This window comes from Pagrus pagrus (assembly GCF_965226575.1).
Source record: "Pagrus pagrus genome assembly, chromosome: 15".
Lineage (NCBI taxonomy): Eukaryota > Metazoa > Chordata > Actinopteri > Spariformes > Sparidae > Pagrus > Pagrus pagrus.
This window is the reverse complement of record NC_140199.1, coordinates 1,888,744-1,914,027: the sequence shown is the minus strand read 5'-3', so window position 1 is coordinate 1,914,027 and position 25,284 is coordinate 1,888,744. Positions and strand designations below refer to the sequence as shown.

Here is a 25,284-nt window from a genome sequence, read left to right as displayed (position 1 = left end):
ATTCAGTTGCTTTTGGAAAGATTACACTCTGCACCGAGTTCCCCATGAGCATGTGTGTGATATACTAAAGAGTGGTACCAACAGCAACACCTTTTGGACATTAATAACATGCCTCTGTAGCTCTTTAACACGCGATTCAATCAGCACACATTATGGGTGATACCATTCAGATAATCTGATGAAGGTCTTTGTGCCAAAAGGTTGGTATTAAAATTAATTCTTGATTGAATGTGAGGTGAACAGTGTGTGGAAGTTCTTGTTGTGATTCTGGCTGGTACCATCAGACATCAATTGCCAATTCTTCTGTTAAATGTGATGTTAATTCTACACACAGGGGGCGCTACAGTAACAACACAACATGATATTCCTGCAATTCTGTTGCCTTTAAGAAGCGTGTTTGTGACAAATTAAAAGGTATGAGGAGCACCACTTTGTGGCCATTAACCCTCCTATTGACCTTGGGGTCAATATGACCCCAATGCATTTTGAGGGTCTCTAAAAATATGGTTGTCATTAGTTTTTCTTCCTAATATTTCATGAGTTTTCCTAATCCATTAGGGTGACACAGAAAAATATAAAATCAACAGCATGATATGTTCTAAACTCTCTGTACACTTTTTGACCGCACCATCGTTCCTCAGGGGTCATATTGACCCCAGAAATGTAAAGCTCTATAAGTCTTTGTGTGTGGGAGGGAGACACATGATCCAATTGATTATTTTGTGCTCCCAAGTCATCTGAACACAGAGAAATAAACTTTGAGTCAATCTGACTATCACACGCTGAATTATCGTTGTTTGAATACCATTTGGCGGCCATTTTGGCGTTTTTTAAACTGATTTATTCGCACACTACGCCCCCCCGAGATAATTGTTGTTATTGTTGTTTGAATACTGTTAGTCAGCCATCTTGAATGTCACCACAAATGGCGAAAAACAGATCTGATATACAATTTGCGAACATCCAAGTACTATAAATGACATACAATATCCTCATAAGAAATGTTATATGAAATGGGACACTTTCAGGGTTATTTCATATATGCCTTATATATTTTATAGTAAATAGTTATTGTATGTCATACATCTTTCATAAGATTTTTGTATTCTTTTCCACATGGTAAGATCCTCGTGATATTGGGCACCTCTCCCTCTACCCCAGACACCATCTGCGGCTGGGCACAGTTCCCGCAGCCAGTTCCCGCAGTCCGGTCCGCAGTCAGGACAGATATAGAGAGAGCAAGGGGAGTGGCAGACTCCTCACAACCAAACATCCTAAAAGCAGGTTCATAGTCATCAAGATAATCTGATCTGATTGTAGGCTATATTGTAGGCTGATAGTTGCAAAAGTTGCATTGTAATGAGGTTGAAATGTGTTTTTCACCAATATAGAGGGGTTGTACGATGCCAGTGATTGTTTCATTTTATTGTTGGTGTCACAATTATATGAATAACTGAGTTTATATGTCTTTGTATGTTATCTGGTTCAGGAAGCCCCATTACTACTGCTCGGCTTCTGGATTGATTGGTTCATCGCACATGACCATTAGCAACTGAAACAAGTCCAGTTTCCTACGATATAGCACATAAAACATAAACATTAGGTTTTTTAGCATTTGAGGAAATTTCAAGAACGTTTAACTTTAAAAAAAGAAAATCACAATACAAAGTTTAATCTTTGACTTTCGTCTGCTTTCGGGTGTTGCAATAGGGGATACATGTTACTGGGCTGTAGGGTTTTTTGTTTTTGTGGTTTTTGGCTGGAAGATCTGTTTATATCTGTCATTTTCCTACCACATCTTTTATTTTTAAACAGGGTTGGTTAATTTTTTTGCTGTCTTGCTAAAATTCAACAGTCACCTTTTCTATTTATTTGCTAAGTGCTCCCTTTTATGAGGTATATCTTTTGTTGCTTCAAATTCAACAACAATCAGTTCCATTTTAATGACAGCAATGTTACCCAATGTCTCCACTCAGATAGTCATCCAAAATAAAGTAGGATTTTGAAAATAGAGAGCACATTTCACAGATCCTGAGGCAACATTTAGTGTAAGAGTAACAGAATAATACAAACAATGGAAAGTTTCTCCTCCCTTTTCTGCTTTTCTTTATTTTCTTTTAGTAATGTCAAGTTCTAATGTAGTCCATTTTGCAGTCTTGGTGTCTAGAGAAACTTAAAGTAACATGTAAATCTACGCAAGTGCAGAGATTCATCTCTCAATCTTAAAATACATAAGACCAAGTAACTTGGTTAAACTCATCTGAATGTTTAAGTATAACAGCACATATCTTCCTTTTACGTGCTGCCTTTCCCTCTTCTCCCATCTTTCACTGGGCTGTCCACGGTGTAACTGGAAAGTTACAGAGGGTGGATGGTCGACTCTGTTTTCAATAATTGTCCTTGGGTGCTAGTCACTACATTTTACAGATATAGCGATGTGATCTCGTGTTCACACAGCTTCTGACCTTTCCACAGATTAACTGTTGGAGCAGTAGACACTCAAGGACCAACCTCACCATCTTCAATCTGTCAGCTGTTTCCCTCATTGTTTTCCTTCTCACAGAGTGAGAGAACAATGAGAGAGACTCTGTATTTTCTTCTTATTCTGCAGTCATGTGTTGGTAGCTGTTCCTGCTGGGTGGTATGAAAATGTAATTAGCTGTGTATGTAAAATGCAGATAAAACATATTGGACAGGTCTCCTCACTATTCAAGATGCTCTCTTCCCTGAAGAACCTGGCAGATAAAAAGATACAGAGGTAGAAAGAAATGTACTACAACATTCACATTGTTTCTGTTGTCAAAGTATGAGTTTAAAAATGAGGTTAGAGAAGTAAGTAAATGCTTTTCATGCAGCACTTAGCATAGGCCTAAAGGCATTCTGAGAACCTTGTTTGACCCAGTCTAAGGGCCCGTTCATGCAGAGCAGCAAAACGTGAGGAGCACAGCATTACCGTTTTTGTCAAAGCAGAGCCGTGTGGTGTATTTTTTTATTGCTGCTGGGCCACTACCTAATCGCAGATTGGCGCCTTTTGTTTCAGCTTGATAGAAGAAGTTATTTTCCTAGTTAGTATATAGTTAGCCATTTCAAGAATAAACTACATCTGCATTAAATAATGTACGGGTGGATTCTTGCTCTGACTCCAGTTGAGGATGAGACGCTATACTAAATAGTATGCTGTACACAGGGAAATGGAGACCTGTGTGCATAAATGAGACCCTTGAAAGAGGAGAATTGACAGGGAGAAGCCCCAGCTGGTCCAGGAGCCTCACCTGTGTTACCTGCAAAAACGCCTAAATACAAAGTAGCAAGTACAAACCAAGAGCAAATATCAAACCAGTACGAGAGCTGAACAGAAACATAAAGCCAGGAGCAAAAACCAGAAAAAACCTACCACGGGGTGACACTAGAAGACACTGGAAATAACACGGGGAGAACAAAAACTGTATACACACTAGGGTTGTTCGGTATACCGGTACTAATTTGGTACCAGGGTACTGAGGCATTTAAAGCGGTACTATATTGCATTTAGATGGGACCGGTACTTGCAGCGCCGCTGGCAGCGCCCACAACAGCGTGGCGACCTTGCCACGTGACGTCACCGCGTTGTAACTACAGCTGAGAGGACGAGGAGCAAGCCGGAGGAAACAGCTAGCAAGTGAGCGAGCAGCGTGGACTGGAGCAACAAGCGGAGCAGGAGGAAAGCTTGGAGAGAGCAGAGATGTTGGAGAGGGAGGGAGAGAGAGAGAGAGGGAGAGAGAGAGAGAGAGGGAGGGAGGGAGAGAGAGAGAGAGAGGGAGAGAGAGAGAGAGAGAGAGAGAGAGAGAGAGGAGCACGGAGAGGAAAATGGCTTCTGAAAGCAACTTGTGGACAAACCAGGGGCGCGAAGTGCGATGTGGCAGTACTTTGGCTTGTTTTTTACGTTTTATATCTCTAAATATTTTTTATTAATTTTTATTATTTTTTATTAATTTTTATATGTAAATATTAGCATGTTAGCTCAATAGCTCCCAAGTCATGTGATCAGTTGACTCAAAATCAGTGTGTGATCATGTTACTACACTGGCTGCATGAGATACGCCTCTTGTTTTTAAGTTTTACATCTGTTCATATTTTTTTTAAATTTTTATTATTTTTTATTAATTTTTATATGTAAATATTAGCGTGTTAGCTCAATAGCTTCCAGGTCATGTGATCAATTGACTCAAAATCATGCTGTGACGACAAACATCATCCAGTTTGCATGACATTCACAGGCTGTTTTCTCCAAATCATACATTACAACATGACATATAATTGATGGGTGAGCTCTCGGGCCACATAGTGGACAGACTCGCCCTCTGCGTCTGCCCTCCGACGGCGCCACGGCCCGACGTACGTGGGGGGGCGAGGGCCCGTTCATCGCTGCTTGCAGCTTTTATTATATTTATATTTTCACAGTGATTTTTAAACTTTTTGCCATACATGTAGACATGCTGATTTACAATAAATCTGAAGTGGTCCCTTCATTTTTTTCCAGAGCTGTAAAATGCATACATGCATGATCTTTATAAAGTAACAAACTTTTACATACACATTTAGCCATTTAATAACATACCATTTAAAGACATTGGTCCTACTTAAGACAGACTATATCTAATGAAAATATTTTTTAGGTTATGTATCTCAATGTAATTAAGGCCTCAGCTTGTATGACAAATGTATCACCTTAATTTTATTTTTCACTGCAGAGGTCTGGTGCTTCTGGTCCGGATAGAGAGAAAATTGTGTGCATTAGAAAAGCTTGTCTTTGTGGTATTTTATTTTATTTACTGATTAATATGTTATTGTTCTAAGATTTTCTATTAAATTAAAGTAGTAAAGTAATGACATTTTTTGCGTTCTCTTTTTATTTGAAAAAGTATCGAAAAGTATCGAAATACATGTTGGTACCGGTACTGATACCAAAATGTTGGTATCATGACAACACTAATACACACACAATCAATGAGGGGATGAGGTGCAAGTGGAGTGAGGTGAAGCAACACAAAAGAAGAAACATAAATTATAATAAAAAAAACAATTCTGAGAAATTCGTCCTTCTTGTGTAATCTACACTGTCCCGGTGATGCATGTGTTCATCTTCATATAAAGCAGGGAAGTGAGGTCTGATCACAAGCGGTCACTAGAGACTCGTGCTAATGCCAGGTGTGAACAGGCTCATTGAGTAAGTGGAGCTCTGTCTCAGAGAATACTTTGTTGTCTGTGTTTCCTTGTCTGCATATCGGTGCTCTCTTTCAATAAAAAAAGTATACATTTAAAATATTTTTTTATTCAATCAGTCCATAAATACAAGGCAAAATGTACATACATCTTTAACAATAAAAAATAAATCTGATTACCATTCCAAATATCAAGACCTCTTTTTCTCCACATGAACATGTGAACACTTGTCAAACATCCTCTGAACCAACTGACTTTTTCTTTCTCTTTCTCTCTTTTGTTGCTTGTTTGTTTTTTAAACGCGAACCAGAAGTTTCTCCAAATATCTTCACTTCAACCAAACAAAAGGGAACAGCAGCTGAAATGCCAAGGTCACACTGTGGCAGTGTGTCACTGCAGTGACCATTAATACGTCTGAACAAGATGAACTTTGTCTAAAGGTTGTCTGGACTTAACCTACAAACCAATGCCTTAATCAGTGCTTGAGGTTTGAGGGTTTTAGACCTGTGTAAGTTTCAGTTTCCAGTTGTCCCTGCAGGAGGAGACAAGTTCTAATGTAGTCCATTTTGCAGTCTTGGTGTCTAAAGAAACTTAAAGTCACATGTAAATCTACGTATAAATCACTGAAATCAATATAAGTGCAAGTGTAGAGATTCTTCTCAGCCTGATCCAAAAACTTACTTTGTCCTGTCTCATCTCTCAATCTTAAAATACATAAGACCAAGTAACTCGGTTAGACTCATCTGAATGTTTAAGTATAACAGCACACATCGTCTCTCAGCCAGGGGAGGCATAGTTTCTCCCTTTATCTAACTTTTCACACTGAGCTGGAGAAATTTTAGACAAATAAATCACTTGGTTGTACACTAGAGTTGATCAGACTGTTTATCTAATGCGACTGTGAGTAAAGACTGAGCCAGATGATCTGCACCTGAAAACCTAAAGCAGTATCTCCTGGTTAGCTAATTAAAAGTCAAAACACCAGTTACAGTACAACTCAGTTACAGTCACTCGGTTATTAAGTGTATGGTATTGAAATAAATTAATCAAACTCGATAAATAGATGCTGACAGTTGTCATAAATCAATAAATAAGTCACCTTCTCAATGTAGTGTCACTGACTTCAACTCAGCTTACATCAAAATTAAGTAAAAGACATTTTCATGTTGTCAGCCGAGACATTGTCCAGCAATATTTGGCGATCAATGAATCTATCAGTGCTAATGATCACATTATTAACAACATCCTGATTAGAATTCACATTATTGATCAAAGGCTCCTTCAAGTCCCTGCTGCCTTCTCCCCTGTGTCTGTACACAAGGTGCAAGGACTCTTCAGGCACAAAGCCAGTAAGGATGCCAGTTAAAATCCCTGATCCAGGAGGAGTAACGTGAGGTATGGTCAGGTAAGGTTATGGCTAATGCTCCCTTAATTAAGATAGCGTTCAACACCCAAACGATCCGGCTGAGTCAAGTTTAGATTAATTCAAAGAAAGACTTCCCTTTTAAAACATTTTCTCTGATAAGCCAGTAGAACCTGTGGCTGAATCTCATGTTGAATTCCTGTTTATAGTGGAATGTGCAGGGCTCTACTGGTTGGGATTTTCCTGGCTGAAGTTACACAGGAGGCTCTTGGCTCCGTTCTGCCATGAATTCAGCGTCTCCAGTGGAGTTTTTCCATCCTGCACAGAGAGAAAACACTTTTCTTTAGATCCACCCCTGCAGATAAGCATTCTAGGTCCTGTTGTTTGATTAGCAACATGTTTTGATCGACAGCTTTGACACCAGCCCAAACACACCTTAAACACCCTAAACAAGTGATCAAAACCATCAAGATTCACCCTCAGGGCCCCACTGAGTATCCAAAGCGAATGTAATTGAAGACTATCAGAGTTCAAAATGCTTATGGATGTAGTTTGCACTGGGGAGGAGATGTGTTTACTTGAATTTGTCGCCCTTGATGCCAAAATATGAAACTGTTATCTCGGATTGTTTACATCCATTTTCAGCAGATTAGTGAATTTCTGCGGAGTCAAGTTGGGCCTGAGGTGTTGTTCAGTACTTACACAGTTCTTAGTGTTGAGACTGGCCCCATACATCATCAACAGCTTGATCATCTTGAATCTGTTTATTCTCACAGCATCATGCATGGGCGTGTCTCCATCCTTCAGTCGGGGCAGAAAACAGATATTGAAAATGTTTTTATGTGAACTTACAGTTGGTTCTGGTACTATTTGATATGCGTAAATACAACAAGTCTGTGGCGATTTAATGTAGCTGTAAGAAGACAGGTGATCTCTGCGTTGTGTTGCCCAGGTCCTTACTCTGTCTTTGGCGTTGACGTCTGCTCCGCAGTGAATGAGATGCTCAGCACACTCGCAGTGTCCCGTCCTCACTGCAACATGGAGAGGAGTGCTGTGCAACTGAGGAGACGAGAGGAGTGGATTTCACTTTTAATTAATGCATGAGAAATATCCAGAAATGACACTTGTAACATCAGAGGCCCTATCTGTGTATTTTCAACCAAAGACGTGTGGGTTGCCTCGAGCTCGGCTGTTTGTCGTGGTGTGAATTGCTGGTGTCTTTTTAAAAACCACCACCAGATGGTGCCAAACCCCTTACGGGTTTTCATGACCTGCACACAGTGGTGGAGATATTACACATAAGATGATCTTACGGTTATCTATGAATGTTAACCTGTGTTGCTTGTGTGATGTGGGTATATGTGCAGAGTGGTTCTCCCTCCCATCTACTATAAAACAAGCAAGTGGACCACAGGATACAACGGACGCAGCCAGAAGAAAGACCTGAGGAAGAGCGTTTTCTTTCTTTTAACATAGAGAGCGATACCGTCCATCTCGGATATATGTACCTTTTAAATTCAACTTGTGTTTGCTGAAGACCAGCAGTGCCTCTAAAAGATTATCCACAATAATTGCTGAATGTGAGCCTAAATATGTCATCTATAAACTGCCGGATGAACCATGTTTCGTTTGTTCGGACTGGAGAAAACTCTGACAAACTCAACAGAAAAGGCGGTTCAATAGTTTGCATTGGACCAGTGTAACTGCAGAAGGAATGAGAAGTTTCCATCCTTACTGCAGTTTTGCTTTCAAGTGGCACAATGTTAAAACAAGTGGCTCAAAGAAAAACACTGTACTGCACTGCACTCGAATGTAGTTGCATATTGAGGATAACACTTCTGTTTAATTCTTCCTACACTGTTGTCTGTCAGTGCCACTGTGGCGTTGCCGAGTCCATGCAGTGCTGAAAATGTGGAGAAACATTTTCAAAACCTTCAAAAGAGTTTATTTAGTTTAAGACCACAGTAGTAGCCACAAAAAAAGGAACTCTACGTCCTTCAATTTTTTACAAACATTCAGCATCAACACATCTGGAGATACATGGTTGGCACATGAAGAAATTAGAAGAAGGTTGCTCCTTCGTGTCTTTTGGTCTGACAGCAGAGATGTCGTGGACCTACCTTGTCTCTGTAGGTGATCTTGGCTCCCTGGTCGAGGAGGAGCTGCAGGGCAGGCAGGCTGCCTCCTCTGCAGGCCCAGTGGACGGCTGTGGCCTCCAGCTGAAACACACTCTGAGCTGTTAGACCGACGCTGTGTGTTTATTAGAGAATGACAGTTTGAATTAAATCCTACAGTTCTCACCTTGTCTTTTTTGTCAATGGCAGCTCCGGCCTCCAGGAGTCTTTGCATGACCTCCACGTGTCCTTTGAACGAGGCTTTGTGCAGAGCGGATCTCTGGAACTGGACAATGAAAAGTGGACAATATAAAAAGTTTCCTTTTAAATAGCTCGAAAACAGTTTTCTTATGGAGACAACTGATTAACTAAAAGCAAAATAATTATATCAACAGAGGTGCATCGCTGCGTGACACTCACATGGTCGGCTGCGTTGGGGTTTCCTCCATCAGTTAGGTACTTCTCTACCACTGGCAGTTTGTTCTCCATAGCTGCTGTCAGAAACAGCTGTTCGTCCACATACTCAGGCTGAAAGGTACATTTAAAAAAAACTATCGGTAAAGGTACAGATCATATATTTGACCAAGAAACACACACAGAGCTGGCTACTGCTTTTCCAGCAATAAACACAATTTCAGCTGAAAATTGTGTTTTTATAATAAAAGAGTGTTTTCACTACATTACATGTAGCTTTTAAATATATGGTATAATAATATTTATATCCTTCAAATACCGGATGTCAGTCTCAGAGTTACAAGCAGCGTGAGACATTGATCATTACAACAGAGGAATGAAGAGTGTAATCTCACCACCGTCTCTGGTTCTGGTTGTTTCTTCTTGTGAACAGGAGCCTTCCTCTCCCGTCTCCTCTTCCTCAGCTGCAGGATGTTAAACAGGTCATCGACCGTCTCCAACTTCAGCCTGCCGCTTTTATCGGTCTGACAGGACAGCGTCAAGACAGAGGGTGTCAGCACAGCAACGAAGAAAGCTTTATATTTTAAAAAAAAGCTTTTATTCTTCTATGTAGTGATTGACCATAATCAAGTGAAGTGAGAAATTAATATTAGGGAAATTAAATGAACGCACTGGACTTGAAAAAGATTGTGTCAAATAACTTTTTAAAAACTTTCAATGAGGTTCAGAGTCTCGTTTCCTCCCGAGTAGATTATGATCCAGAAAGATGTGTTATATTCCTAAAGGCCACCAGATGGCAGCAAGGACCACGAGACAAACTCAGGGGGCCTTTCAAAGACTGTCCTCGTCCAGCGTTAACGTCACTGGATTTAAATGGTGTATAATGTATCAGTCTCATTTGAGGTGTTGCATTAGTTACCACCTGTATTTACCTGTTGTACAATCATGGAAACAACAAGAAACTGCAGTCTGACCTCTGTGAACACGTTTTACTGCCCATCATGTCATGACACATGTTTGCAAAGTGACCTGGTTCAGTTCTGATGAGTTCTTCTGGTTGGACGGTTATTTAAAATCTTGAGTTGTGTTTTAAGAAGGAAGCTTTTGTGGTAATTGATGCTTTAAAGATAACATTTCAAAATACTTTGGTAAAAGAGAAAGTCGTCGATACAAGTAGTAATTGAGTAAAAGTCTTAAAGTATCTGATATTAAATGGACTTAAGTATCAAACACAAGTACGAAACATACAACTGATTTATACATACATATTTGGGTTATAAACTGTTTACTACTTTACGAGTATTGGACCTGATAGTTAGCATTTTTCTGAGGTTTTCTGAGACTGTCTATAATAAAGGTCTAAACATCTAAAACTCAGCCTGCAGTCTGCCAAGTAACTACTCACTACTGTTATCAAATAAATGTAGTGAGGTGGAAGTATAAAGTAGCAAAAAAATAAAAATACTCAAGTAAAGTACAAGTACCTCAAAACTGTATTGAAGTGCAGCACTCCATCACTGCTCATGTAGACATTGTTATTGTTTGACAGATGTTTTTGGTGTCGTTTAAGTCCGTGTGGGCTGAACGTGCATGACACAATAAATAATGTCACTGACTATTTATTTATTTTATGTCATTTTGTTCTGCTTTTCGGCCACATGCACTGCTTTTGATTAAATACGAAGGAACTATGTGAAACAGCTCCAACTGGAAAAATAGAACATTTAAGTTCTACTTTAATGCAAATACATCAATAATATTGATCCAATAATATAATAATATAACACTGACAGGACCAGTCAAGTACTTGAAGTACATTTATCAGATAACACTTCTTTTACAAAAGTAAAAAAATGTGGAGTGGAGTGTATTTACTGGTTTGTTGTGGTATTACTACGTTACTGAAGTAAATGATCTGAAACTGTACCTAGCTCACTATTTTTAATGTATTTCTCTCCTGTTACTGCATTTAATATTATTCCTGCTGCAGCTGCTAATTATTACTACCAGCTGTATGAGGTCACTGATGCCACAAGTAATGTTCCTTAAATCAACGTAGTGAAATATTTGCTTCCATACACACCTCACTATAACCACTACTACTGGTTGCAGTGGTGACAGCAGGTACTGACACTGTTGTTTAATGTATTTATGTGTTCTTACATTGAGAGCGGCTACGCTGACTTCCTCCTGCTCACTGCCACTGTCGCTCTCCTCTGACAGATCCCTGTGGGACCTGCGGTCGTCCTGCTTCTCTTGATTGACAGCTGCCTCGTACACGCCCCCTTGAAAGTCGTCCGCCTCTTTGCCCTCTGACCTCTTGCCGGACACCTGATGGAGAGAGGAGAGGTGATTTATAACTAAATACAGGTTTCTGGGGTAAACACAGCGGTAGAGCACCACGAGCTCCCTCCGTGTTTCAATAAAGTCGACATAACTTACGTGATTCACATGTAAAGATGTTCATTCATATGTTACAGTTACTGTTATTTTATTTAGTTCATGTGTGAAAATAGCCAAATATTGTGGATAGTAACATTCATATGTGATTTCATGGTTTGTGTCCACATGTGAAAAAAAAGCCAATCACATGTGAATGGATGTGATTCAAATGTGGTAATTTGCATTGATTTGTAAAAGTGAAATTGTGATTTTTCAACATCTGAAAAGGCAAATTTCACATGTGACATTTTCATAAGTGTAAGACTGAACAATGTGAAAAAGCAAAGACTCGTGAGACGTGAGTTTGGGGAAAGCTAAATTAAAGCGAAGGCAGACTCTCATGCTAACGTCTCGTTGGAAGATCAGCAGGAGAGCTTTTGTTTTGTGTCAATCCGGATTTGAACACATGAGCAGCTCCCAGCGTTCAGCCGCTGCCGAGCCGAGTCCCGCTGCTGACGGAGGAATGTAAACACAGCAGGCTCCCACACATTACACCACACACACACACACACACACACACACACACCTGCACACTCTAATCAGCTGGGACTGTTTGTACGTCCAGCTGTTTGTATGTGACTGAATCACTCGTGTGATTATTGAAATGATCCGACTTAACTTTTAATGATTATTGACGAGAAACCTTCAGTTGAATTACTAACAACAGCTCTGAGTAATCATCTTTCGTTTGGTGTTTAATCACCTTCATGTTTTACTTTCTCTCTACATGTCAGGAACTGATGTGATGACTTACACGTAGATGGCAAACTGTTAAAACAATCTGCAGAAACCCCAACACAGTTTACTTATTCATCACTACTATTACACATTATTGTCTAATGTCAGGATTAGAACAACTCCTTTTCTTTGAACTAAGATGTTCTTGGTTCAACACATTTTCTAGAATCAAAATCAGAGAATACTTAATAAAAAAAATATATTTTCTAAAGTAAATGAGAACAAAAACCCAGAGGAGATCATTTCTTTAGCTTCTCGTTTTAGGGAGAAATTTCCATTCTGCATGTTTCACTTATTTTAAGAATTATTAGAAACATACAAAATCTCTGTTTTGCTCATCTGTCTGCCTCTCGAGCTTCTCTTAATTGCTGTCATTCACACTGACACACGTGATCTCAGATCTTACCAGCTCTTCAACACTGTGCAGTCCCATTCTTCTCCTTGATGTGAAGCAGTTCAGTAGCTCTGTGGGTAACTGGAGTGGAGTTAAGTCCAGCGGTTCTTCTGCTGTGATGGTCAGCGTCTCTGTGTGTCTCTGCTGCCTGCAGTCGGAGCCTCGGCCTCTTATATAGCCCCGTCAGACCTCGACTCAGATCACATTACCCTCCTCATGTGCTCATTTGGCATGCTCAACATCACCCCCCCCACACACACACACACACACACACACACAGCCACCATCAGACCTGCCCAGTTTATGTCACTCTATGTCACCGCGCAAAGATGGAGGTGAGGTAAGAGGCGTCACTCTGCATCACACTCTGATGTGTGTTCACATTCTTGGTTTGTGATACCGAAAGAATTTAATGGGACTGTAAAGAAATGCGTAGTCTGAAGACCGGACGAAAATGTCACATGTGAGATGAGCTTTTTCACGTCAGGTGAGAAATAACGTGTGAAATAAAATATACGTCACACTTTTGCTGCATATCAGCAGAAGTAATGTACTTTTTTTCACATAAATGAATATTTTCACAAGTGAAATATACACGTTCACATCAGGATTACATACATTTTCTTCGATTTCCTCATCTGGAAACAAATCATGGCACTTTAAAGGACATCAAATTTGCTTTTTCACACGTGAATTCCTCATTTTCACACGTGACTGTGTATCCCCATGCAATAGAGATAATGTCACATGTTCACTGGGCATTTTCTGAGATGTAAAACGACTACAACCACAAAAACAATACAGCTCATCTGGTTTACTCCAAGTTTTTGGAAGCCCTGAGATCCCAAATTGATTCGAGAAGACGTTATTTAAACCCTCTTTCAAGCCGAAATCTTCACTGTAGCTGCTAAGCTTAAAGCGTTCACCCTGTCTGAAGTGGGTACAGGAGCGTTGCCCGCACGTCGAGGTTGTAAATAATGTCTTTTCGAATCAGTGGGGGATCTCAGGGCTTCTGGAGGCTTGGATTACACTGTACGAGCTGTATGGAGCCACTTTATGGTTGTTTTTCTCCAGCTGCTTCAGTTGTTCAGCAGAGCACTGCAACACTGTTTTGCTGTGAAGCTCCAGAAATGTTTTGTGGACTACGAGACTTCACCTGACTTTCCATCAGTGTGGGTATGAATTTTCATTTTTAGTGAACTTATCCTTTAGGGGTTAAAGCCCATCCTTAGTAAACCGTGTCATCCTTTCCCGTTAACTCCGGAGTAGATGATGTTCTCAAACATAGACCATCTTTGGCAGCGTCACGCTGGGCATGTAGCCTCAGACATGCAGTGATGTCACGGTGAGGAGACATGGTGTTCATGGTGGTTGAGAAATAAATAGTCACGGTTCCAAACATCATCTCACTGCACTCCAGCCAATCACAGATCGAGGTCAAAGTTGAGCAGGACGCCTGACAGTTTGCGTGACAACCAGCAGTGAGTAACGTCGTATCAGCTGCTTGATGTCCTGCTGGTAAACGTGGTCAAACTGCATATTACACATCTCACAGCGATGTCAGTGCATGCTCTGACAGCAGGACACCGGACGGTATGTGACAGTCACAAGCTGTGAGCTCACCGTCAACCAATCAGAAGTAAGACAGCGAACATGTCAGGTGTGATGCCTGAAAAGTACTTTATTATTAATGCAAGTTCAAAGTCGTGCTCAGTTAGATGTCAGACTTGACTTGACACCTCAGCTGCTTTCAGTGCACACACTCAAACTTGTACTTGTGAGGGAGAGAATCACCTCAGTTATTATAAGTGTTTCAAAAAGTACACAAAAGTCACACAAAAGTCCTGAAGTATCTGAGGTTAAAAGTAATCTTCTGGCGATAAATGAACCAAAGTATCTAAACTAAAAGTAAAATTAAATTAAACATATATTTACATGTATGTTTTATAATTTTATCCGATTATTTGCTGATAAAATTGGAAGTATTTTTTAGTTTTGGTGCCCTTATTTTGAAAAATGGAACCGGGCATAGCATACTGAGTTGTTGTTTTTTAATCTAAAAATATTCTTACTTGCAGAATGACCGTATGGAGTAAAGTTAAAGATGGCAGCAGGGGTGGATAAACTGGTGACAAAGCAGATTTTATATAAAGAAAGTTGTTTTCATGTAAAAGTGTAGAATTTCTCTCTTGGACAAAAAGACGTGAAGTCCACAGACAGACATTGTTAACTGACTCCTTGGTAACCTACTGAAATGGGTTCTGAACCAAACTTGGATATAAAGCACATATAATAACTGACCGACAACAAAGATCATATGACAAAAGTCGTATTGCAAGTGAAGAAGAATCAAGGCCAATCCAGAGAAAAATATAGATTTCGATAATTAATGTTTAATGACATGATAACAAAAGTGTTCCGCTTATTTCTGCTCCTTTAACATCAGAACTGAGCCGTCGCTCGGATGCTTGCAGCCACGCTGTCCGTGTCTGACCCTCTGACAGTGAATTCGTAGCTGCAAGCTATTTCTGCAGCTGACCTTGTGACTGAAATAGATGGTAAAAGGGGGCAAACTGTTTTGGATGTGGACCTTCACAACTTTGACATCCAGCTATAGATGTGTGTGCAGCAGCAGATTGAAGTTCTTGCTCAAGTGCACGGCGGCGTGTCGAACGCAAACTACAGCTGTGGCGCAACTGAAGGAAACGTGAACAGGAACATAACGGCGTCCTCGTGAATCAGCAGAAGCTTTGACGCATGGGTTTATAAAATGAGACAGTACACATTTAGTTAAGGGCCAGCATTTGTTTTAAAGTACATTTTCCAACAATTACTGTGTTAGTCCTGTACAGACTTAGCAACACTGTCTCCTGGAAATGATGTTTGTATGCAACTAATGTGCATTAGAAAATAGGTTTCTAGAGAATTGTCACCGATTTTTTTAATTGATTTAAATAAGGAAGAAACATTTAACTGCATGTAAAACAGAAAACAGACGTGCAGCTGACAATCAGGAGGGCGGCAACAATTTCTCTGCGGTGTAAATGGACCTCAGGCACGTGTTTCACGTCCCTGCAGTGGGCTGAAAGTTTACCGTGTTGTCTGCAGTCTTTAGATGACGATATGATGAATGAATTAAATCCCTCACACTAGCTCATGGGGCACATACCACACAGCAGACACATCCTGGACTGTGGACCAAAATGAATAGCTAAGGTAGGACTCAGTCTATCAGCTCAAAAGTTTAAAACAAAAAAACAAAACGTTACGCTAAAGTTAGAAACTAGCTAATGTTTGCATTTATCCGTGGACAATTGACACAATCTAATTCAGAAATGGTGAGAAAGTAAAACAACCTCCTCTGTCCTCAGACTCTCTTTACAAGTAAACTGTATGGTTCAATAGCTAGCTGGTTAAAGTCACCTACAGCATCTCCACCGGCTCGTTCCACCCGAGTGATCATAGATTTTAATGAGGCCGCTGCAGTGATCAGAATATTGAAGACAGGCGAGATGTGCAACTAACACCGAGACCAAAAAACAGCACGGTTCACTTAATGGGTGTCTGAAATCATATCACAAGATCCTTCCAACCATTAATATGAGAAATATGTTGTGATATTAATGATTGTAGGTAAAAGGGATGAATAAATGTTCAACACCTCCACCAGACCTGCTGTCTCTGCCTCTTTAAGGTGGGTCCAAGTCTTAATTAGGGCAGTCAGACCCCTACAGTCCCCCTACAGCACAGCGTCACAACAGGTTCCTCTGTATTCTCCTCCAGCAGCAGCACTGACCATAAATTATGAACAGGAATAAAAGCAACAACTTTTTATTCATTTATTTTTGTGCGGTGATGAAGTGTGCGACCGCGGTGCTGACAGCTCCACGGCTCGGTCGGGAACGGAAATACCACGTTGCTGCAATGAGCGCCTGGCACCAACAGTGAGACTAAATAAAAGAGGTGCAGCTCACCAAAATAAAAGTCCCTTATGGCTATTACAGCTGCCACTCCCTCCTTTCAAACACACAGAGATCATTTTCTGAAATTTGTCAGCAGTCTGAAGGAGAGTGTGAAGATAACACTATCTATAAATGTGTGTGTGTGTGTGTGTGTGTGTGTGTGCTGAGTTCCTGTGCAGCCTGGTCAGTGGCGTGCCGGTAGTCTAGTTTGGCATTGAACCCACAGGGATACATCATTGGATTCTGTAATTATAAATAGGCCCCGTGCAGAATTCCTTCTCTGGAAATATATCTAGTTTACTCTATTATTAGCCGTGTAAATCCTCCTCTCACTCACTATCCTTATTGGAGGGGTGTGGGGCAGTGCATCTGTGAGATCGATTGCAGTGCCTCGGCACTGTTTACGAGTGTGTCATCGTATGAAGATAATCCTTCACTCAGAGAGACAAACCGTCCGGTAGTAATTCATGACGCTGTTTGCTTTCTGACAAGCGCCTGCGGGGGCTCGGCAGCCCCCCGACCGTCCTCTGCCCATCTGTCTGAAAGAGCTGTAACTCTGACAGCGATGAAATTTAAAAGGTAATTTGTCACACTGCTGCCACGTTTCTCAGAAAAGACAGCAGTGACAGCAGAGATGAAATGAGATAAAATGTGACATGAAACTTATGTCGGGGAGAGATGACGCTGGATGGAAGCTGCTTCTGGAACAGGTTTGTAGCATATCTACTGTAAATGATGGCAGTTAAAATGAAACGCTGCAGCATCTCAAAGATTTACATTCACATTACACGATTTCACCCCTAAAGCTTTACGTCCACTGCCAATATTCACTGCAGAGCAGGAAGCAGTGTCGTGTCGAGGCAGAGCGTAAAGGTGTGACACAAAGTGAAACTTCCACCTCGGCTGTTCTTTGGAAATTTGACACCCACAGAGGCGAACCCAAAATGTGTTCGTTTAGAAATATATTCCCTCTATGTATTTTATTTTTCAGAGATCCTTTATTGACTTGTTTGGTAAGAGGGTTTACTTGGGACGGACTTGAGAAAAAAAATGAAACTTTGCGTCAAACTTGATATGATATGATGAGCAAGTGAACCGTTATCTGTTCATCCGACTGAATTATCTGTGGGCTGATCAGAAGAAGAACCCTGAATGAGTCAGCCACCTAATGAGGATTCTCATTCATCAAAGTACAGATACTGACACATTTTACTCAGATGATACTTTACTCAGTACATTATCTGCATTTTATTATGTATTGTTAAATAAAGGTCAAAATAAAAGGTATAAAATAAAGGTCATCTCATCTCATCTGATGAGAGATAAAATAAAGGCATTTTTTGTTTAAAAAAAAGATGAACGCTGAACAGATATGTTTAAATCGAAGGTCAAATCGAATCCGTTTTTTTGTGTAAACTACAACTAACCGGACTCTTTCCTTTGCAAACACGACCACGGGTCGATGTAAACATAGTGTGCAGTTATTACAACCTGCGCACCGTCTGCACGCTGCTGCAACAGGACGACTCGTTACACACTGAGAGCTGCATTAGTCTTTAAACTGTAAGACTGATGCGCAGAGATACTTCAGGACCTGACAGTTCAGGTGTTCCCTCCAGATAATAACTCATGGAAATAAAGTTTGTTGCTAAGCAGCGCTGGCCAAAACTTGGTTTACTGGAAAATAACTTATTTGTTGCCAAGCAACATTATCTTATTGGCTGTGTTGGGAACCGCCAAGGTCTTCAGTGTGGGGAATATAACAGTTTAACTATTTCAAATTTATGACTCATGCTTATTAACGTCCTCATCAGTGGGTCTATTGTAGCACAGAGGAGATACAGTGTCGGAGAGAAATTCAGGAGCTGAAAAATGAAAGACGTTCAGTGCAGCAGAGAACAACACGCAGCAGAATGAAAACAGAACGTGGACAGGCAGTGATAGAAAGTCGTTGGCTCCTTGTCATCCGATTTAAAACAGCTATAATTCATATTTTTATAATAACAATGAATCAAAAATTTAAAAAAAAAGGTGTCTCTGGTAGTGATGACGCTCCAGAAAATGATCAGCTCCATCTGCTGCTGACTTCGGCACAACTTTGCTCTTCTGGTTCACTGTTGGCGCTCTCATGAGGCCGGCACTGTAGACTCCCTGCTGAGACAGACTCAGGAGGAGACTAGCTGGGGAACATAGTGGAGCACTGGGCAGGTAAGACCCAGATATGTTCCCCAGGAGCTGGTGGAGCCCAAAACCAGAGCTAAAAGAGATTAAAGATTGGACTAAGATTCATCAGGCGACACAAACAAAACTCTACATGAACTATCTGCAGTAACACGTCTCAAAATGTCGTCACCTACGTTATATATTTTGATTGTTGTTATATAATTTTCATTTTTTGGGGTGAACTGCTCCTTTAAACTGAATCTGAACTTCACCACAGCTTCCATTTTCCTCTTATAGCGTGTTGAGGTGGAGCAAAAACATCATGGCCTGCATCAGTCCGTGTTTTTATGAGCATGTGAGCGTGTTTGTGAATGGATGGCCGTGTGTGTGTGTGTGTGTGTGTGTGTGTGGGAGACACACTGTTTTGATGCTACAGTTTATGACAGTGTGAGAATTGGGTCAGCTCGGACGTTGTGGCAGGAGTCCGAGGGAATACAAGCTGCTGGTCGGTCCCTCTGACCTGACCCTCCTCCTCCTCCACCCCCGACATATAAACACTTCCTGTGTTAGCACTAATGGAGCTTAAGAACGAAGCGTCGCCGCGTGTATTAATAGACACAGTGAGCTGGATGGCGGTAATGACGGTCTTTAAGATTGGTGGAGATGTGTTGAGATTAAAACGCAGGTGTCACACTCACATGTGCACGGACACACACACATGCATATGCTGCACACACACAGGCACACACACACACACACAGGCACAAACATGCATGCATACATCGGCATATATGGACATTAAAGCTGCATATCAGAGAGATTCACTGCTCAAGATCACAGGGTAACACTCTGTGTGTGTGTGTGTGTGTGTGTGTGTGTGTGTGTGTGTGTGTGTGTGTGTGTGTGTGTGTGCGTGTGTGCGTGTGTGTGTGTGTGTGTGTGTGTGTGTGTGTGTGTGTGTGTGTGTGTCTGTGTGTGGTGTGTGTGGTTGCACGTGTGTACATGTGATCATCCTCATAAAAGTGGGGGCAAAGTTCAAGTGCCATGAACCAGCACCTGCTGTAACCAGACACACGCACACACACACACACACACACACACACACACACACACTCCCTGTACGAGTTATGTCTGTGTGACACCTCTGATGAGAAACAATCCATAATCCTCCTCTAATCTCCGTCACGCCTCAAAACAAAGTTCCAGTCTGAAACAACAGAGAGCAGATTAACGAGGGGAAGTTTAATAACTGCTCGTCACAACTCAGACAGAAACTGAATCTGGGTCAGTAACGGGTCCAGCACGTTTCCTAGAATCACACTCACATGCTATAATTATAGTGTTTTATATTCGCTGTCAATGTTCAGTTCACACACTCAGTTAGTTTTGCTTAAATGGTGAAATTACAGCTATAATAATATAATGTAAATGTAAATGTGTCGACAGTATCATGTGTACATAAAAATAAAGCGACGACAGCATAGAAATTAAATATATATAAACGATAAATGCTCATATATGATACTTATATATCATTTATGCTGTTATATGATATTCATGTTTCTGTATATTAATAATACATCCTGCCTGCCAGTGGTCTTCATTAGGCAGTCTTCTTATTCTTTGAGGAAACACTCAGACAAATAAAACCCAGATCGGCTTTCTATGTTGTCATTAAATACATAAAGAAGTTAAAGTACATCGCCGGTTACTTTTCAAACATTACTTCACTAATCCTTTAACAGATTTCTGCTAAAGAAAAAACATATTCCAGAAAATAAAATCATTTCATTTTGCAAAACAAACTGCACACGACGCTCCTGTGATGCTGTGAGCTGCGTAACTTGTCTTTTGTAAATCTTTATGTAAGGACAGGTGTGTTGGTACCGGACTTCTTTTCATACTGGTTCTGATCATATCTGTTCCTAAATCAGTTTAAGTGTATCTTTGCACAGAAGGAGGACTGTGAATTTTATTCCCCGTCATGTGCATTCATGCACATTAGCAACAGATCTCTCAGTGACCAGTATGAACAGGAGGGAACATTAAAGTTATGTCATATATGTTGTTTTAAAACACACTTCGAAGTGTGTTAGTATCAACGAGTCTCAAACTTACGTACAGAACACGTTTCTACATCCATTTTGGACTTTTTGGTTTCACATGGGGGCATTAACATCAGTCTCCAGGGTGAAAGCCTGAGTGTGTTTAACCCATCCGCCCTCGGCCTCCTCCCTTCCCAACACACACTCTTTAAACTCCCTGACTTCCTTGTTTCCCCGTCATGGTTACTGCTGCCACTGAAGGGTCGCTGCCTTACGATTGTGATATCCTGCTGGCACAGACGACACATATGGCAACATGTTCTCCACATGCTGCTAACAGACCCTGGTGTTAAACCAAATGTAGAGGGAACGATCATGTAGTATGTCTTTGTGTGTGTGTGTGTGTGTGTGTGTGTGTGTGTGTGTGTGTTTATGGATATGTGTCCACAAGAATGCCAACTGCTCGCCGTGAGCAGGTGGAGCGGGCCCAGCGGCGGGGTGTCGGAGGCCTTGTGGTGAGGAGAGGCTCGCTGACACCAAACAGCAGCTTCAGACGGATCAGTGCTGATCCTCAGGTTCAAGGTTAAAGAAGGGAGGGAGGGAGAGCGCATTATGGTCAGAGTAATAGAACAATATAATGAGACCAGAGAGGAAAACGTGACATGTGAAACACATCTGAGGTGAGAGCCGTACAAGATATATTCTCAGACTCGTGAGCGGAACAGAGCTGTGTTTTATTCCTGTTTTACTTTTGAGACAAAATATATTGAAACGTTTATCTGTGATGCAAAAATGTAGCGATCCCTGTCTGTTAGCGTCAGCCACTCCCAGACTGTCTCAGTAAAACCCGCTGAGTACCTACAAGTGAACACCCGGGGGTGTGTTTTATCACTTAGGAATCAAACTTTATGATGCTGAGTTATGCAGCAAAAAGTTCAAGGATAAACTTCTACAGGAGCATTAAACACTCTGTAAAAGGATGGTAGAGCTTTATTCTGAAACACTTCAACGTCTGAACCCCTCCTCTGTTGCACTGACTCACCCTCCACCCTCGTGCCATCCGGCTGCCCAGAAGCATGTCTGTGGTCGGAGCTGCAGTGTGTTGAAGGGACTTCGTGCACTGGTGCCCATCACACCCTGAAATAATCCCAGTTTGGTATTCTGTGACTCAGCCGCTGTTCAGCTGCAGCAGGCTCCGTGCAGAGGGTGGGGCACACGGCCGCGAACAAAAACGAGCACAAAACAAGATTCGATTTAAAGCTGATTGGCACAAAATGGCCAATCTGTGGGTGTTGATGGGTTGACTTTAAAAGTTACTTGGATGGATTCTGGGATTTCTTTTTCTGTAGCCTAAAGGTGCTGATTTGGAGAAAAGCTCTTTTGAACGATTTAAATGATTAATGGGATTTCGATGAAGGAAAGTTTAACACAAACTACAGAAGATCTTGCGAATGTGAATGCTGGCTGTTAAAACTTTGAACAGAGTATATGAAAGAATATATGAATAATATATGAAAAATATGGAAAACTTTGCACATTGCTGGATGTAAAAAGTGGAATAATACCAGTAATTTATGAATGATGTGGAAATCTGTATGGTTTGTTAACTCTAAACTGAATTGGTGGCTTTAACATATTTTAAGTTGCATCTGCACAGTAAGAAGAGTCATAATGGTGAGATGACAACGAAGGATTCAAAGATGTGAGCCAAACTGCAACGCTGACTTGAATTTGTGTCGCGAGGCAGCTAATAGAGTCTGAAGAGATGTTACAGTAAAATGAGTCAAATACTCCGACGGGCCTGAAAAGTTAAATCATTTTCAAATGCACAAATGTGGGGAAAATTATAATTTAAATGGGTTTTCTGGCTTTAAAAATGAGCAGCTGAGGCTCACCTCATAATCTCATGCTTCTCCCTGTAAGACAATAACTGCTATCACTTAAATGATGACATGGTAGAAACCATGAGAGCCGACTGAGCGCATTGTGGAAGAAATGTGGCTTGTGGATCAGTTGAGAGAAGTGGATGTGGGAGTCAATGCGTCAGTTGTTCAGCGTCCTGTCACTTAAAAGCCCACCAAGCTGGAAGCGTTGGTCCGATTGCTTCCAGAGTCACATGTGTGCGACCGGCATGAATTTCCCTTAAAGCTGATGTTGAAATTATATAAGTGGAGTGATCATCGTGGGAATGAGAGCGAGCTGAAGACAAGATTTTCAGACTTTTTATTTTAGAGCTCCTCTCCACTCTGTCAGTTGAAAAATGGCTCAGAAGCGATGAAGTTTTGAACTGTGACTGTGCAAAAAGTATGAATGATGTGAAAAAGCTGAACTGGTGTGAGAAAGTCCTAACATTTGTGAAGGTTTCAAAGTTTGATTGGAGTTTCTACGTGAATGTATGAAGGACTGGGAAGAGTTTGAAAATGAGTGGGTCTGATTGACTTCCATTATAATTAAGCTTTAAAGAAAGTTTTAATGGGATTTAAAGTTGAATGATCAACGCTGAAATGTTTTCCTTCACCGGGTGAATGAGACACACATCTTTTTATTGGATATTAGTCCTCGTCATATGTTATATTAATATTTTCATTGAGAATAAAGCATGTTTATCCAATAGGGTTCATGTGTAATCAGTTGTTTGTTCAATAGCTTCCTGGTCATGTGACCCATTGACTCAAAAAACATTTTTAAAATCACCTTGACCCTGAACTTTGATTACTGCCACTTACCAAAGTGTTGGTCAGACTCCTGATACCTTCTCCCACTGACATACACTCTCAATGTAGTGTGAAAGTCTGACGTGCTCTTTGTATGACTGCATGCAGCGAACGCTGACGTCCAGACTGCGTCAGAGTTAAGTGTAATCCTGTAATGTAACTGCAGCCTCTTTCACTCTCTAAGATCTGCATGTTGTTTAATTGTCCCTTTGCCCATGCAGCCACTCATCCACGCCGCTGCTTGTAAGTATCAAAGTGCTTCTCTGAATGTGACCGCTGTACATCATGCAGAGACAATAATGAGTCATTCAAAGTGAAAGATGACTGAGGATGAGTCAGTTAGTCAGTTGGGAACCTGCTGAAGGAGCCTCGGAGCGACGGTGAACGCAGATGAGAGGAGGGCCGGATGGATAAAGAGTGGAGGAGGAGGAGGAGGAGGAAAGAGAAGGAGCAGAGGGGAAAATGTTTAAAATAGAAGTTTGGAGGTGAAAAAGAAGAAATACATGAAAAAGGAAAGCAAGAGAGCGAAACGTGGCAGGGAAACGAGAAAGAGGAGGACAACAGAGCGCATTAGAGAGGAGGGAGGGAGGCGAGCAGAGGGGAATTCATGAAGCAGTGGTCAGTAATTGGGGGGTTCAGAAGTCGATCCACATTCCTGTCATGTGAGGATATCGAGCAATGGCCGCCAGCAGGGTTCAGGGCACAGAAACCTCCTGAGATCCAGTTCAGGAAAACAGAGACGAGGAGTGCAGCTTCTTCTCTCTCATTTAGTATTTACTTTGTCACGAAGGAAGATTATTATGTTAAGTTTATCCATATTTTATTGTCAACAGCCGTGTTCAATCTTCAAATTGTTAAACAGAGTTGAATTTGTTAGAGACGGCGAGTCGGTATGTTGCTCCAGGATTTTGCCTCAGACTGAAATATCTCAACTATGGGAGAGAGATGTGGCACAGATATGTATTTATGATCACAGTAGGTCAGAATTGTCCAATGCTTTAGTTTATGACTGAACAGTCTGAGTCAGCGGGTGTAGACTGTTGGTGTCCACCCTCCTGCGATCACGCGTTACCTCGTAAGGCAGCTGGATTCACAAAATGACAAGATCATGTAAATAAGTTGCCAGGCTTCAGGCTGTGTGCTCGTGGCCGAACACACAGTGGCTCAACCAGTCAGCGTCCTCTGAGGAAACGACGAGCAGCTGCAGGTGTTTAGGTGTGAAGACCGGTGAGAGAAGTGAATTTAGCTTGAAGACGATAATGGTGGCTCCTCAAGAGGTTAGCGTAGCTGCTGTAGCATCAGCTCTATCAGAACTGGAGAGCAAAGAACGACACTGAAGGATTTTCTTCTTGCTGATCTGATTGTTTGAAGGTGATCGACAGATGGTTCATCCAATCACCTGACAAGTATTTTTTTGAGTGTGCCTGCCCATTTTCCAAATACTTTTTAGTGGCATCTTTCCAGATGGTTCTGATGTTGCTATCAAAATCCCATCGCAACAACAAATGAAAATGGCAGTTACCCTCACCCCAACCTCGCTGTGAATGGTAGGAATCTAAACTATCGAGCAGCTGTCACCATTTTCTTTTCCAAGTATTCAGACGTTTTAATGCATGGGCTTGCCACCACACGTGCAAAACAAGTTTCCCGTGACACGATTTTGCAGGGGCGCCGCTGATGCAACCTGTGTTTAGCGCCAAGTGTTTTTTTTCCCCCCTTTACCAGAATGAGAA

General features: G+C 41.2%; 1 protein-coding gene across 1 annotated transcript; it reads right to left on the bottom strand.

The window, feature by feature from the left end:
* Positions 1-5,293: 5,293 nt before the first annotated feature.
* LOC311270401 (ankyrin repeat domain-containing protein 1-like) lies at positions 5,294-12,803 on the bottom strand. The gene is made up of 9 exons (XM_084375251.1): positions 12,680-12,803; positions 11,257-11,424; positions 9,489-9,617; positions 9,100-9,207; positions 8,867-8,965; positions 8,686-8,784; positions 7,526-7,624; positions 7,268-7,366; positions 5,294-6,883 (listed from the first exon to the last, which is right to left on the bottom strand). The coding sequence occupies exons 1-9, from the start codon at positions 12,704-12,706 to the stop codon at positions 6,791-6,793; spliced, it is 921 nt and encodes a 306-aa protein (XP_084231377.1). The 5' UTR covers positions 12,707-12,803; the 3' UTR covers positions 5,294-6,790.
* Positions 12,804-25,284: the final 12,481 nt, after the last annotated feature.